At 42.7% G+C, this 16,721-nt stretch overlaps 1 protein-coding gene across 1 annotated transcript in view; it reads right to left on the bottom strand.

Annotated features, from left to right (window-relative positions):
* The window catches only part of LOC137369253 (fibrillin-2-like), a 496,406-nt gene that overhangs the window by 72,746 nt on the left and 406,939 nt on the right, over window positions 1–16,721 (bottom strand). The window contains exons 45-52 of the mRNA XM_068030179.1: window positions 13,705–13,830; window positions 12,537–12,653; window positions 9,758–9,886; window positions 9,532–9,651; window positions 8,992–9,117; window positions 8,381–8,533; window positions 7,476–7,541; window positions 6,013–6,138 (exon numbers count right to left, since the gene is read on the bottom strand). Coding sequence (XP_067886280.1) covers window positions 6,013–6,138; window positions 7,476–7,541; window positions 8,381–8,533; window positions 8,992–9,117; window positions 9,532–9,651; window positions 9,758–9,886; window positions 12,537–12,653; window positions 13,705–13,830 — 963 coding nt within the window. The remainder of the gene's footprint in view (window positions 1–6,012; window positions 6,139–7,475; window positions 7,542–8,380; window positions 8,534–8,991; window positions 9,118–9,531; window positions 9,652–9,757; window positions 9,887–12,536; window positions 12,654–13,704; window positions 13,831–16,721) is intronic.

Here is a 16,721-nt window from a genome sequence, read left to right as displayed (position 1 = left end):
TACAATATTATAACATTATAATATAAAATTACAAGTGTACATCCTCAATATGTACTGGTAAATGTACACACAAGAATCTGGAAATGTACAGCATTAATGTAACATATACAACATGCTTGATGTTTGCATGTGATGTAATGAGATGACTGCAGTATCAGTTCACATAATGAGGTAATTTTGACTCTCAGCGGGGACAGAAAACTAGCAGTAGCACACTGGCCAACCATTATACACCCTGCTTGATTTTACTCGGCATTGAAGTCATTGGAAAGGAAATCGGTCTGGGTTGTTACGGTCAGGTGAGGAGGGGTCTCAGGTTCCCCACTTGCCCCTTCATCTTATTTGACTGCAACAGGGTTTATTCCTTTTTAAACAGTGGTTGTGCTTACCACCTCTGTGAGTGTTTTACCTTTTACCTTTACTGTGATTGTGAAAGAACCAATCAGACAGGTTTTCTTGAGTTTAAGCAAGAAAGAGGTACGCTTATTATACTTAACACTCTAACCCTGATTTAAAAATACTAAAAACTATGCTACACATTTATGTGAGAATCACACACACACCATCAAATTACAGAGGGAAAAATAGATTTGGTGGTTGGATTAAAGTCCAGAATAAATGGAACTTATATACACAGTTTGTGAAGTGGATGATTCAGTAATTGGCTGGAGTTGTACTCTTGAAGTCCTTGGTTGGTCAAAGTGCACTTTGTGGTTGGCCTGCTTTATTCAGGGTTTTCTTGAAGGCAGAATTGTAGTTGGCTCTCTTCCCCTGGTCGCTGGCTGTAGCAGTCTGTAGGTTTGGAGGGTCCACAGTCGCAGATGGTTTTCAAACTTGATATTTTCTTGGGAGCGAGAAAGAGACAGAGAGAAAGGGAAGCCTGCAGCCTTCTCTGCTGCTGCACACTCAGTTACAGCTGGTCTCTTTGTTCAAAGGAAACAAAACCAGCTTCCCCCGAGATGGACAGATGGTCACATGGCTGCTTCAGATTTCCTGGAACCTTCCAATGAAATTCAAGGTTAGGAATTGGCTCCATATGCCCCAGGATGCCAATTCACACTTGGAGGGAGTTTGCTCTTTCAAAGTCAATAAGTCAGGATTGCCTTGACTGCCATGCTAATGAAGCCATTTTAGGTAATTTAATCACTTAGAGCAAGCCATTGTCCTGGCTGGGCTTCTTGTTAGACTTTTGTCTCCAGTTCCATCTCCTGGTATTTGAGATGCAAATTGCAGTGGTCATCTTGGCTACCAGTTTTATTAAAAAGTTAGAGCAGGATTTTTCTTCATTAAAAGTCTACTATAAGTTTCCAAACGATGAAATTAATATTTATTATATGGCAGATAGGGTTTTCTTGACATCTCTATACAACACAAAATGAAATGCAATGATAGGAGCATTTCATTAAAGGGGTGGAAAAGAAAAGAAAACACACATTCATTCTCACTCACTCACTCACTCCTCAAATTCACTCATTAATCTTAGAATTGTTGCAGCTGGCTTTTTCTGCATTAGCAATGCTGATTTAATTTTCTCTTTTTTTGGAGTTTGTTTGGGATGGTTATGTGTTGGGGCAGACCATGGACAATGCATCAGCGATTACATTGTTTTTCCCTGCAATGTGGGTAATTTTTAAATGGTAGGGTTGTAAGAGCAGGCTCCATCAAAATAGCCTGGCATTTTGATTTTTGAATTTCTCCACAGAAGTTAGAGGATTATTAGAACATTAGAACATTACAGCGCAGTACAGGCCCTTCGGCCCTCGATGTTGCGCCGACCATCTGACCTACACTATTCCATTTTCATCCATATGTCTATCCAATGACCACTTAAATGCCCTTAAATATCCATTTTGTACATTGATGTCAAAGTGCTGGAGAGTTAGCAACATTCACAGCATCCCTTTTTCCACAGTAGAATATCTCTTTTGGTGTCAGTTTAACTTTTAGGAGAAGTACCCTGCTGGCTTCTCAATGCCTGCCACATCGCCTTGGAGCAGGACAGCACCTACTCCTAGGTCACTAGCATCAACTGCCACTTTAAAGGGTTGATTAAAGTTGGGAGCTGCCAGAGCCAGTTTGTTTGTTAATATGGCTTTTAACCTCTCGAAAGCAGTTTGGCACCTCTCTGATCACACTACCTTGCCCCTTTTCTGCAGTAAATCTGTCAGTGGGGCAGCTATAGTGCTGAAGTTTGGAACAAACTTGCGGTAAAACCCGCACAGCCCCAGAAAATGCACGATTTCCCTTTTTGTTGTGGGGATGGGAAAAACCATCAGTGCTTGTACTTCTGCTGCCCTGGCAGCAGTCGACCCTGACCTACAACATGCCCACTTGAGCTTTAGCAAGCTCGCTTTTTGCGAGGTTTACTACTAGGTTAGCTGACTGTAACTGTTGAAAAAGGGCATCTAATTGGGCACCTTCCCCTGCAATCGCAGGAGGTGTAATACCTGCCCATTTACCTCCCCTCTCCTCACTATCCCAGGCCCCAAACACTCCTTTCAGGTGAAGCAGCGATTTACTTGTACTTCTTTCAATGTAGTATACTGTATTCACTGCTCACAGTGTGGTCTCCTCTACGTTGGGGAGACCAAGCGCAGACTGGGTGACCGCTTTGCGGAACATCTCCGCTCAGTCCGCAAGCAGGACCCTGAGCTTCCGGTTGCTTGCCATTTCAACACTCCCCCCTGCTCTCATGCTCACATCTCTGTCCTGGGATTGCTGCAGTGTTCCAGTGAACATCAACGCAAGCTCGAGGAACAGCATCTCATCTACCGATTAGGCACACTACAGCCTGCCGGACTGAACACTGAGTTCAATAATTTCAGAGCATGACAGCCCCCCATTTTACTTTCATTTTTAGTTATTTTTTCTTCCTTTTTTTTACATTCTTTTTTACATTTTTTACTATCTTTTTTTGCATTTATTTCATTTCATCTTAGTTTGTTCAGTTTGCTTACCCACTGTTTTTTTCAGGTTTTTTTTTCAGGTTTGCACTTGCTGCTGTTCAATATTCAGTGTATTCACACCTAATCTGTACTAATGCTTTGTCTTTCAACACACCATTAACATATTGTTTGCCTTTGCTCCGTGACCTTTTGGTCAGCTATGTGGCCTGGTCCAATCTGCACCTTCTCCTTTGTTATCTCTTGCCCCACCCCCACCTCACTTGCTTATAATCTGTGACTTTTCTAATATTTGTCAGTTCCAAAGAAGGGTCACTGACCCGAAACGTTAACTCTGCTTCTCTTTCCACAGATGCTGCCAGACCTGCTGAGTGATTCCAGCATTTCTTGTTTTTGTTTCAGATTTCCAGCATCCGCAGTATTTTGCTTTTATCTAATTGGACTAACTGGACCCCAGCGAATCATCTAGGTACACTACACAGAGGGTAGGCCAGCCACTACCTGGTTCATCAGCCTTTGGAAGGTGGCTGGGACTTATGTACAAGGGTAAATTCATCAGGCATAACTGTGGCCTGCCTGGCTCTTTGAACCTTTTGTTCCTCTATGTGGGTTTTAATAGAAAGGAGAAGTGAGTTTTTAAAATCCTCGAGAAGGATCACCCCTCTGAGGTTTTCATATGTGGCTATACCTTAAGTGCCCTTAGCAACTGGTTAGAAGCAAGCTGCTTAACTCTTTCAAACCCGAGGTAAGTTTGGTTAGGCTGTTTCTGGAGGCTTTGGAATTTCTGGTGGTCCACTTCTGGTACTAGCTCATACACCCCTAAGAGAGTATTTTTAATCATCTCATAATCTGGCAACAGTGAATAAACCTCATGGGCTTTTCCTGTTAGCTTGCTTTGTAACAATAGGGTCCAGTTCTCGGCTGGCCATTTCAGCTGTTTTGCAAGCTTTTCAAAAGTGATGAAAAATGCTTCCACGACCCCCTTATTGAACTTTGGAATCAACTGGGCAAACTTTAAGAGCTCAACACAGAACCCTGAGCTTGGAGTAGCTCCTTCACTAGTCATGCTTTCACTGGGGGTATTGGATCGCCCCCTTGTTAGTTCTAGTTGCCTTAACTCCCATTGGAAAGCTCTCTCTTTTTCCCTTTCTTGATACTCTCTCTGCTCTTTCTCTCACTGGAATTCCAATGCAAGTTTCCTCTGTTATAATTGTACTTTAGCTAACATTACCCTGTCTGCTTCTGACTCTAACCCTGTCTCTGAATCTTTAGCTTCAAGTGAAAAATGGTTGGACACAAGTCTTAGGATTTTGGATTTCTTAGCTTTTGCATGGAAAGTAATCCCTAACTGCCCAGCTACATTCCTCAACTCTTCAATAGCTAAGGCCTTTTAACTGTCCCAAGTTACTTCACCTTGGCTTGGGAAGGCACTGGCCTCGTGTGTGTACATATTAGTATTCTAGCAGCAAAAATCACAAGAAAACTTGTACCGAAGTTTAAAATTTTTTTTCTTTTTTACGAGGAATCAATTTGGTTTCCCACTTCCTATTTTTCATTTGTCATTAGGTTACGATCCCGGACTACAGCCCCCAAATTTCTGTCACAGCCAGGTGAGGAGGGGGTCTCAGGCTCCCCTTTTGCCCCTTCCTCTTATTTGGTCGCAACAAGCTTTATTCCTTTGTGGCGCAGTGGTTAGCACTGCAGCCTCACAGCTCCAGCGACCCGGGTTCAGTTCTGGGTACTGCCTGTGCGGAATTTGCAAGTTCTCCCTGTGACTGCGTGGGTTTCCGCCGGGTGCTCCGGTTTCCTCCCACAGCCAAAGACTTGCAGGTTGATAGGTAAATTGGCCATTGTAAATTGCCCCTAGTGTAGGTAGGTGGTAGGAGAATTGAGGGAAGGTGGGGATGTCGTAGGGAATATGTGATTAATGTAGGATTAGTATAAATGGGTGGTTGATGGTCGGCACAGACTTGGTGGGCCGACGGACCTGTTTCAGTGCTGTATCACTCAATGACTCTCTAAAGTGGTTGTGCTTACCACCTCCCTGAGTGTTTTACCTTTTACCTTTACTGTGATTGTGAACGAACCAATTGGACAGGTTTTCTTGAGTTTAACCAAGAAAGAGGTAAGTTTATTATACCTAACACTCTAACCCTGATTTAAAAATACTAAAAACTATGCTACACATTCACAAGAATCACACAGACAAAAATAGATTACAGAGGGAAAAACAGATTTGGTGGTTGGATTAAAGTCCAGAATAAATGGAACTTAAACACACAGTCTGTGAAGTGGATCATTTGGTGATTGGCTGGCTGGAGTTGTACTCTTGAAGTCAAAGTGCACTTTGTGGTTGGCCTGCTTTGCTCAGGATTTTCCTGAAGGCAGAATTGTAGTTGGTTCTCTTCCCCTGCTCGCTGGCTGTAGCAGTCTGTAGGCTTGGAGGGTCCACAGTCGCAGATGGTTTTCAAACTTGATGTGTTCTGGGGAGAGAGAGAAAGAGAGAGAGAAAAAGGGAAGCCTGCAGCCTTCTCTTCTGCTGCACACTCAGTTATGACTTGTCTCTTTGTCCAAGGGAAACAAAACCAGCTTCCCCTGAGATGGACAGATGGTCACATGGCTGCTTCAGGTTTTCTGGAATGAAACTCAAGGTTAGGAATTGGTTCCATATGCCCCAGGATGCCAGTTCACACTTGGAGGGGGTTTGCTCTTTCAAAGTCAATATGTCAGGATTGCCTTGACTGCCATGCTAATGAAGCCATTTCAGGCAATTCTATCACTTAGAGCAAGCCATTGTCCTAGCTGGGCATCTTGTTAGACTTTTGTCTCCAGTTCAATCTCCTGGTATTTGAGATGCAAATTGCAGTGGCCATCCTGGCTGATAGTTTTTGTAAAAAGGTAATTGCAAGATTTTTCTCCATTAAATGTCGAATGTAAGTTTCCAACTGATTAAATTAATATTTCTCATTTGGCATATAGGGTTTTCTTGACAGGATGTATGAACGGTGGCCGATCCACAACTACTAGTTTCCGCCCTCATCAAAAGTGAATCTTACCCACCATTGATTTAGTTTATTTACTAGATAATGACCAGTAACGATTTCCCTACCGGCACAATTAACTCCACTGTAATCCAGGTTGTATCCCATTGGGCACTCGCATCGGAAGGATCCATCTGTGTTGATACAATGGCCGTTTGAACATATTCCAGGGTTTTCCAGACATTCATTAACATCTAGAGTGCAAAACAATACATTTATTCAGAATAAATCAAACAACATGATAAGTTGCACTGCTTCAATCCAAATGAATAAGAGTCAAATCTGTTTCAGGATCTGTCTAATACATTCAAACATAGATTTATCTGCAGAATCACGGTTGAACCTACTCAAGATTTGTTTAGTTTTTTTCCTCCTTTTTCCAACCATTTCTCCTGAAAGTGTTGGCTAGTTGATGGGGTACACATTTCATGGTTGCTGTGAATTGTTGCCCTTTCAACCCCAATGCATACATACTAAGCAAATGAGAACCCCAATTCTACAACATACATTAATTAAGTAGCCCAAGCCTTGGCATATGTGCAAATTCTCTACCATTCCATTCCATTTTTAATCTGTAATAAAAAAGGTCATCGATCTGAAACATTAATTCTTTTTCTCTCTCCGGAGATACTGCCAGACCTGATGAGTATTTCTAGTATTTTCTGTTTTTATTTCAGATTTCCAGCATCCATAGTATTTTGATCTTCCATTTTTATACTGCATTGTTCTTAATGTTGCATTACCTCAAGTGTTGAGCCCTGACTGGTATTCATCTTTCCAGTTGTATTCTAGCATTGAAATCAACATTCAGGAAGAGGAAATATGGCACTCTTATATTAACGCATTGATAGCCAGGAAGACACAGATGCACTGGACAAATCTCTGGTCAGGAGAACTGGACTGTAGGGTCTCTCTAATAATAGTTTCGAGGAAATTATGGCGATCATGGAGATACTCTAAGGTGCCTTTTTAATCATGTTTTTGGTTAGAGTACTTTATACTGAATATACTTCCTGCCAAATTGTTATTAGTTTACACTTATTGACAAAAAAATCTTTTACTAACTAAAACTTGCTGAACTGTCTTCAATTTTGTAACATAGAAAATAGTTGATGGTATAACCAGCTGACAAGCAGAGCACAATACATACATTTAACCATATATGTGTGGGATTTTGTTTCCCCCCCCATCCAACAGTGACACAAGTGAGCCATATTACTCCGCTGCGTAATGCACTACTCAATGAAATGAAACTGGTACATAATAGTTGCTGAATGCAACTACGTCAAGTGTACTTGATTTTACATTCTGGGCATGTCCAGTGCGATTGCTGCAGAAAATACAGAAGTAACTCCACAGATGTCCGCTCAATACACAACATGAATAATCCCTACATCTACAAAGCCTTAACTAACTGCAATCCCTCACCCGAACACCCTAATCCTAGGCCATGCAGTGTCAATCACATAAACTAGATCAATAATCACTTTGTTAAATAATACATTATAATCTCTCGTGTAGCTGTTTTTACCTTCACGAGACTCCCCAATGCCAGGTATAGTACCATGCCCATATGGACACAGATCCAGGAAAGCAACTGCAAAAGAGGTAACATGCATTTTAAAAATGAATGCAACTCATAAGATACATAAAATTAAAAGTCTTTCTTCTCTGTGATATTTATAGGACTGATCACTTAAATGAAATCTAAATCAGTAGATTTGTGAAATATTGCTAGGCGATTGGCTGTCCAGTGAACACTACTTCTTTGTTGAATTTCATGGTCTTGGTAAATAGCAAAGGAATTACATATATTGCAGGGAAGAGCCACAACACTAATCATCAAAGGAGTGAGATATAAGGAAAGATTAGAACAGTTTTAACTATTCTTCTTTTAAAGGGGAAGAAAGTAAAGCAACACTCATCTATGTATACAAAACAGTAAACAGGAGAGAAAAGGCATATCCAGAACACTACGTGAAGCTAAATAAGGGGCCTCAAGTTCAAACCAATATGAAGAAAATAATAGCAACCAGGTGAGGAAGTTCTTCATACAGAGAGTGATCTACACATGAAATGAGATTTTAGAAAGGGCAGTGGTGGCAAAGGCCTGGAATCATTTAAGAATGCTGTGGTTAGTGGTCTTTCTGGAAGGATGAACTGTCTGCTCTTCCAAATCCATATCTATTTTGTGATCTTGTGAACATAATGTTGTATATTGAAAATATCCAAGAGGTTAAATTATTTTAATGGACAAAAGTCATAGGGAATCATGTGGCCAAATTCTCAATATGCACTTCTGCTATGCAAAACTGTACATCACAGCACTAGAGTAAAACATTTTAGTTGTTCTCCAGGTACTTCTCTATAATTAATGTTATCTGAGCTTTATGAGTTAAACTGGACATGATACAATTTCAGGGCAATGTACTTTACCTTCTCCATCCTTAGGGCAGAGCTCACAGGGATCTCCCCAACCCTCTCCTGGCATTTTACTACAACAGCACTTTGCTTTGGTTGTGTTGAAAGGTTTCGCCACTGAACACTTTCCATTCTCAAACTTGGTGAAGCAGAAACTTTCGCGTGTATCTAGGAGATACAAATTAGACCAGTGCAACTTTCAGAACAGACTCATGACAAAGCATGTTTCACACACCGAGCACAAACAAAAGTATGGCCGACTCAAAAGATGAAGCCGGTGGGTCTGTTGAGTTAAATCTTTTAAACATATACACTTGGAATTTCTGCAGAGTTCCCCAGTAGGACATTAGTGGAAGCCCTTGAGAAGTGGCTAAAGATGTCCATTTATGGCGCTTCTCCGGGTTTTCCACTGAAGTTATAGCGGGAGATTAGAAGAACCCTATGGAAATTCAGGGCCATACAGTAAATCGTTTGTTTTGATTTAATTTACAACAATCTTCTAACAAAAAAAACCTCATTTTAGTACACTTACGTAACTAAAAAAGCTTTACATAATCTGAGGATATGTCTCCCATGTAAGAATTCTCTCGTCCATAATACCAGACTTCCAATAAATACAGCCTTACCGAAGCACCTACGTCCGTTCTCTGAGAGAATAAAGCCTGGGCGGCAAACACATTGGAAACTGCCAGCAGTGTTTTCACAATTACCAAACCGACAGATATTGGGGTTTTCTTCACATTCATTTATATCTGCAGAACAGAAAAAAATATTTGTCTGAACAGGAAAGAATTTTGTACTGTACTCTGTACACTAAGGACCACAGAGCAAAGAATATGGAAAGAAAAGAGTTTCCCAAAGAGCTCTCAATCAAATGCTGTTCAGCGGGCCTTCGTTCAGAGTTGCTATTTGGCTCTCTGAGTGTGCAAAGGACAGGAAAAGCCTGAGGAAAACAACTGAAGCTATTTTTTGTAAGTTAACAAAATTGCCAATTTTCAGCAAAAACTTTTATAATTACACAAGTCAGATGAACGTTTGTAATATTTTAACTCATACGTGTTCCATTTACTGGCACTTGAAATTGTGTGATGGTCCCTAGATAGGTAAGCTCAGGCTTTTAAGTAGAAGGCTTAAGCATATAGAAAACAGGAATTAAAGGTCCTCACCTATACAGTTTTCATTCTGCACTTCATATCCAGAAGGACAGATACATCTGTATGCACCATCGAGGTTCTGGCAGGTTCCAGGGGCACATGATCCAGGAAACAACACACATTCGTTGATATCTTTCCAGAAAACAAGCAGATATGTATTTATAGGCCTTGTGAAAAATGAAAATATCAGTTCCAAGAGCTCTAAAGCTGGGTGCAAGATAATTATTGACATACTCACCCATGCAGTTCTTCTGGTCAGATGTAAGCTCATAGCCGTCCTGACACAAACACTGGAAGGAGCCTATGCTATTAAAACACTGTCCATTCCTACAGACTTGGCCAAACAGAGTTGTGCATTCATCGACATCTGAAGGTATGATGAAGAATATTTTCAATGGAAATTTTGTGCGTTCACTCTCATTTATCAAGTAACTTCCTAACCACAGTTTATTTATTTATTTATGTGACAGAATAAAAGGTGAAGCAAAGATCCAATGGTAGAGCATAGGAATCTTAAGTACAGGGCCTAATTCCAAATTTCAACAATCAACTAACATTTGTTGACTTGAATAGTAAATGTGAACTTCTTATCACATGATTATAGAACCTACTGGCAGAAAAGTTTGTTGTCTAGACTATTTCTCCTGGGTGAAAGAGAAAACACAATGGCTGATACTAATGGCAGGAACTATTGGAGGAAAGCAAAAATATCAATTAACAAAAAGAAACAGTTGAGTTTTTAATACAGATACTACACAGTAACAATGGTTGAGAAAATATATACAGTATCAATGGCTGGGAAATTTCTTGGTACCACTCCGCGACATGACTTTGCTGGAAATGCATCGGAAACCTCGTTTCCACTGTAAGCAGGGTCTCCACCGCACTTCCAATAAAATAACACCGCCGGAGCAGGAACATCTCGAAGGAAGTTCTCGGCCAATAAGTACTGACATCTATTGTGAAATGTTTTTCTGGCAATCATTTCAATTATTGCATGTGACAGCTAAGCACATTCCTCAGTGCTGTTCAATTAAGCAGAGGTTAGGCACTTCCCCACAGGGAGGAATGAAAAGGTAGTTTTACTTTCTCACAGCTCTTAACATCTTGATACAGAGAAATACAAAAGGTATGAGGGTTAGGTGCATGTTTGTTTTGGGAAAAATTAAACAACTTGTCATGGTCTACATTATTGAGTTCCTTTAGAATCGTAAAAACAGCAATTATATTACCTTTCGATCTTCTGCTTTCTAGTTAAGAATATGGCCAATTTACATAACTATTCCTCATAATGAAATACCTCCATTCCCTCAGTCATTCTGTTTCCTCTATTTTGTATCCTTTTATATTTCATAAAGCAATCTTATCAGTCACTAGTTATACATTATTTATGTTTATACACTTATTTTCAAGTCTTAAAAATATGGAGCTAAAAGTTGGGTTTCCACACAGTCACCTTTCACTGGCTGCACATATCTCTCGTCATTTAATCACGGCAAACACATCACATAAACACAGTGCTACACAACCACTGACATTCTTCCCTCTCTCTTGCAGGACAAGGTGGCACACAATAGAAGCAGAGCAGAACTGGAGGGGGAACAAGGATGCCTGCATCTCCTCAGCCCCATGGAAGAGATGGTTGTCTGCATCATGGGACCGCCTGAAACAGGGCCTATGGTATCCGACATCACTGAGAACATTAAGGATGATGGCATGCTCCTGCCTTGTGCTCCTTCTCAACTCCTTGCTATCTGGCATGATGAGTAATCTGCTCATGATGTGACCACGGACCTCTGGATTCCTACTCCAACCCCTTCCCTCACACCAACTTTTCTCTTCTGAGTTCTTCCTTTCAGACACCTGAAAACTGCTGCCTGCCCAGCAATAGCAGTCCCAGGAGAAGAAAAGAGAGCAACAGCACAGCACGAATGAAGAGGCTGTCTCTTGAGACACTCAAGAGACACCAGCTCAGATACGAGCACCGGTACTTTGGAGGCTAGGATAAAGTTGGGATCAGCACATTGGGAATCATTCAGGCATGAGTGGCCTGCAGCCAGCCCAGGGGTAAAGGATGGCTCAATTGTCAACTCACCAGACGGCAAGGTGGCAGACAAGTTCTGCTATATGGGATTTAGATGTGGACCTTGATGGGGCGGCATACAGGAGAACATTGATGAGCATGCACACCGAGGTGCTGGGTGCATTGACCGGCCAACTAGGCAGTGTCCTGTCACTGTCAAGGAACATGGAGGAGTCCAGCTCCAACTTGGCAGAGGGCATCGTACAGAGCTTGCCCTCTCTGCAGCCTCTGCTCCATCTCCCTGTTGTGTTGCAGACCCAGAGGCACTGCAACTGCAGCCCACATACATATTTCAGCCTTTGGGTGGACAGGTCACCTACTCCTCTGGCCTCCCCATGGCGATTCGGCAATGCTGTCTGGCAAATCCAGGAGCTCACCAAAACACATCCAAAAAAATGTGCAGAGCAGTTCCAGACACTTTGCAATAGAAAAAGTTCCAAAAAATCACCCACCTTCAATTTGGGCATCTGGACATTTAAATAATGCTATTGCAGGGCCCACCTTGCAGGACTATGTTATGTGCACATTCATTCTTCAAATTAGGAATCCTGAACTCATATCAGTGGGTTGGGCTGTGTGATGTCAAGATAGCATCCATTGATGAATTTCCAGCGCACACAGGGGCACCTCCGCATGCACCCTTCTACTAACAGAGCACCGTGCAGGAAGTGGTTGGCAGCGTGGGGGTGGGGAACATATGGAGAGTGGCACAAGACCACTACATGTGGTGCTATGCGAGGCAATTTCGCGGCTGTGACATTTTCCTGTAAAGCTCTTTGGAAATGCATAGATTCCCGTAAACTAAAGTTTACATTAGCAAGTCAATGCCAAAGCAACTATCTTCTACCTGTTATGGTTATGCAGAACTAAATTAACATTGTTACAATGGAGAAACAATCTCACAAGAAGGCTCAGGATATGTTTTGTTACTCACCCATGCAGTCATTATTGTGAGTTATCTCAAATCCTGGGAAGCAGAGACAATTGTAAGATCCCACAGTGTTCTTGCAGGTTCCATTTCCACAAGGCTGCCGTTCACATTCATCAATATCTGTAAATATGAAATTGTTCTGTTAACTTTAGTCCGAGGAATGAATGGGAATCAATAAACGTTTAGCATAGTCACTACTATGAGTGGTGCTATAAAAGTGAAGGAAATATAGCTGATCTTGGGTGTATAATATCCATTCCTTTACAGAAAGACTCATGAGGGACAGAATCCTCTGCTCTTAGACTATGAACGCAAGTCGGGACCATTTCTGGGTCCCAATCCCACTCTGTTTGTCAGGTCGCCTGCCTGGTAGGACCGTAGTCCCACCAGCATAGATGGGCACTGCCACTGCCTGAGGGGGAGCGCGAGGGTGCCTTCATCTTGAGGGGCCCTTGGAAGATGTTCCAATTTAATAAAATAAACAAACAGTGGCCACAGCTGCAAGGATTGTCAGTGGCAGCAGCTGTAGCCAGCTGATGGCCACGGCTCTGGAGAGGGGTTAGTGTAGGAAACCTAGTGGGCCCCCAGACCAGCTTTTGACAAGTTGCCCCCTGCCAGGCTTGGCCCTCAGTGAGTGGCTAATCCCAATCAGCCCATAAATGTGTACTTATTAATGCAGATTTGCTACCTGCTGCTGCCAAGCAGGTAGCCTCTGCAGGTGATGGTCCGCCTCTGGGAAAGTCGCCCACAGTGGGGAACGTGTCGGCCCGCTGGCCCAACACCAACTTCCATAAAATTCCTCCCGGTCCCACCTTCAAGCTCGCCTCCACCGATCCGGTAAGATTCCGCCTGACATGTCAGTGGGTGTTCAACTCTAACAATTGGCTACAGAGGAAAAATAATTTTGGCAATTGCTTGTCTTGTAGTTACATTTGGCCTTCTACGACATTTAATTTATATGAACTTTATTCTATGTACTGTTAGATTATTTATTTAGGCTGCAATCAATTATGTGCAGTTACCACTGGCGGCTTTAGTTGGTATCTACACAGGCTCCCCAATAATATATTTCATATTCAGGAATGTTTAAAGAGGGAAAACTACACACCAGCAACCCTAACACTGCCACCAATGCTTAATCATTAAGGTAGTAGCTGAAAGCTTCACTTACCCATGCACATGGTCTGGTCAGGGGTTTGCTTGAAGCCATTGTGGCAGGTGCACCGATAACTTCCTTTCAGGTCAATACAGTCACCATGACTGCAGACATTTGGAATTTCCAGGCACTCATTGCGATCTAAAGGAACAATACGGAATACTTATTGATAACAGAAAACCGGACATTTTGAAGTGTTGTGAAGTTAAAAACATAAGAGTTGAATTCATGCAGGCGTTCTCCCCATCATCTGCCATTACACTGTTTATACCATTTTTCTGGCGTTTCCGCACATCTCTTGCTAAAGGTATGATGGATGATTAGGAGAACCTCTTCATAAATTCAACTCAACTTTTTAGTTGGTTATCTGCCTTTCAATTTTGGTCATGCTAATTGATAGCACTTTAGCTTCTCTTAACCTACACTGAAACATATATGAAACAAGTACAATATTGTTTATTTATTGATACAGCACTGATACAGGCCCTTCAGCCCACCAAGTCTGTGCCGACCAACAACCACCCATTTATACTAATCCTACATTAATCCCATATTCCCTACCACATCCCCACCATTCTCCTATCATCTATCTACACTAGGGGCAATTTACAATGGCCAATTTACCTATCAACTGCAAGTCTTTGGCTGTGGGAGGAAACCAGAGCACCCGGCGGAAACCCACGCGGTCACAGGGAGAATGTGCAAACTCCGCACAGACAGTACCCAGAACTGAACCCGGGTCGCTGGAGCTGTGTGGCTGCGGTGTTAACCACTGCGCCACTGTGCCGCCCAAGGGGTGGCTTAGAACACAAGGGGTTAAAATCAGGCTGTGCATGTTCACAAGAAATTTTGCTCTGCACTATATTTTCAAAGTCATTGACCCTTTTATTTTAAACTTGTTAACACCTTATTCTAATATATGATGTAGGAATTGCAAATGGACTTTATTAACATATTCATCTGCTAATATCTCAGCACAATTTCACTCAAAAGACTAAAATGAATCTGCAATTTAAGTTAGTGAACTGTATTTTTTTTCGAAGTATATTTTTTCCTTTACCATCTCACTGACTGGTCTATGAATTATAGATTCCTGAATTAAGCATTTGATAAAGCACATGGTAAGAAAACATTATTTTCCCTTCCATAAACTATGTATAATCTCTATTTTTATAGACTTTACCCCCACCTTATTTGTTCCACTGGCTAAGGGCTGTAATAATCGGACAATTTAGGAGCTGAATACGGGCCCTGATATTTATGGGGAGGGAGTGTTTGTAGGGGTGAAATCTAGAAATCCCCAAATTAAAGGCAGATCTTATTACTTATTTTTACTCAGTTTCCCACTGGGCAGCAGAAGACTGCAGCTGGGACCATTGGTGATGGTCCCCAGCAACCAGGAAAAGTTGGGTGTTGGTGGCGGGGTGTCGGACCTACAAACAGGACGGAGGGGGACTGGGAGATAATGCGGGGTTGGTGGTAGGGTGAAGGGCAGGAGGAAGGAAACTGATTTGAAATCAGGAAGGTGGGAGGGAGAAATTGTGGGTTTAGGAGGTAGGAAATCGTCCGATCATGGCACAAGATTTACTCGAGAGGTGGGGGGGGCGGGGACACTTCTGCTCCTCCTATCCCACAAGCAACGCAGGAGGTATTCATTTCAAACAACTGCCAAGATATCAGGAAAGGGGCCCAATTTAAATATTATAATTTCAGACACACCATTCTAGTGCAGGTTACTCTGACACCCTGATATCCACCTTGGTTAAAATGGAAACAGTTTATCTTGAGTTTGTCTGGCACTTAAGTGGTATAAAGATCCATAACCAGATTTGGCTGGACTGCTGCTAGTGCTATTGGGCCTCACTCTCCTCTGCCCACTACAACAGGATCATCCTGAAGTGCAAAGATAACCTTTGGCTTCTTTTCTTCACCAACCGTCTTCTTCAACCACTCTACCCTGCTCCCTTAACCTTCTGCTCTAACAAGGCAGAGGGCTCATGGACTTCCCTGTCACCAAGATTAAGAGGATCTATTTAACAGCATCTGTTGATTCACCCTTCCCCTTCCCTGCACAGGCAAACCTCTCTTCGTCCCACTGCCCGAGCCCAACCCACATCTTTCTTTCTAGTTTCTCAGCCATCTCCCCTCATGCCATTTTCGAGATTATCTCTTCTAAGGTCCCCACCTCCTTCTCCCTTGACCCCTTTCCCAGTGAAATCTTGACCATTAATTTTTGGCTCCCATGCCAGCTGACATTGTAAATTGTTCCCTCCCCTCACGTACTGTAGTCCTCTCTTTTAAAACTACCATCAACAAAGAAAACCACACCCTTGACCAATCTGTCTTTGTATACTGCTGCTTCATCTCCAACCTCCCTTTCCTCTCCAAACAACAAACACTATCCTCTATGATTCAGACCATGATGCATTTTCCCTTGTCATCCTGCTCAGCCTCTCTACAGCCTTTGACATAAGTCCTTCCTTGTTGTTCAGATCAGTGAAACTGCCCCTGCTAAGTAACCAGAGTATCTCCAGCAAAGGCTTCTCTTCTTGCCTCCGCACTGCTATCTCTGGAGTATCCAAGAATCTACCCACGGCCTGTCTTCTTTTTATTTGACATGCTGTGCCTTTGATACATCATCCGCGCACATGGGACTGGATTCTACCAGTGCTCTGGGGATGGGCTGGGAGGCTGGGGGGGGGCCTGTAAAATAGTGAAGGAAGGCAGGGATGGAGGACGGCTCTCCTGCCAGAGACCAATTGAGTCACTTAAGTGGCCAATTAAGGCCATGTTCCTCCTGCTGCTGGCATTTTACCAGCTTCTGGGCGGGGGAGGAGGGGGGGTCCACCACTGCGTGGCGACACTGCCAGGTAAACCCTGGTCGCTTCCCTGCGGGCTTGATGGGGTGGGGGGGGGGGAGGGGTTCCTCTTCCTCAGGCAATCTTTGGCCCAAAGAGGGGGCCCACTGGCAATGGCTGTCCTCATGGCACCAAACACCTGTCTTCACCAACCTGACTGGCCCTGGCACCCCC

Source organism: Heterodontus francisci, chromosome 4 (genome assembly GCF_036365525.1).
Source record: "Heterodontus francisci isolate sHetFra1 chromosome 4, sHetFra1.hap1, whole genome shotgun sequence".
Classification (NCBI taxonomy): domain Eukaryota; kingdom Metazoa; phylum Chordata; class Chondrichthyes; order Heterodontiformes; family Heterodontidae; genus Heterodontus; species Heterodontus francisci.
Note: the sequence above shows the minus strand (reverse complement) of the source record. Positions and strands in the feature narration are given on the sequence as shown.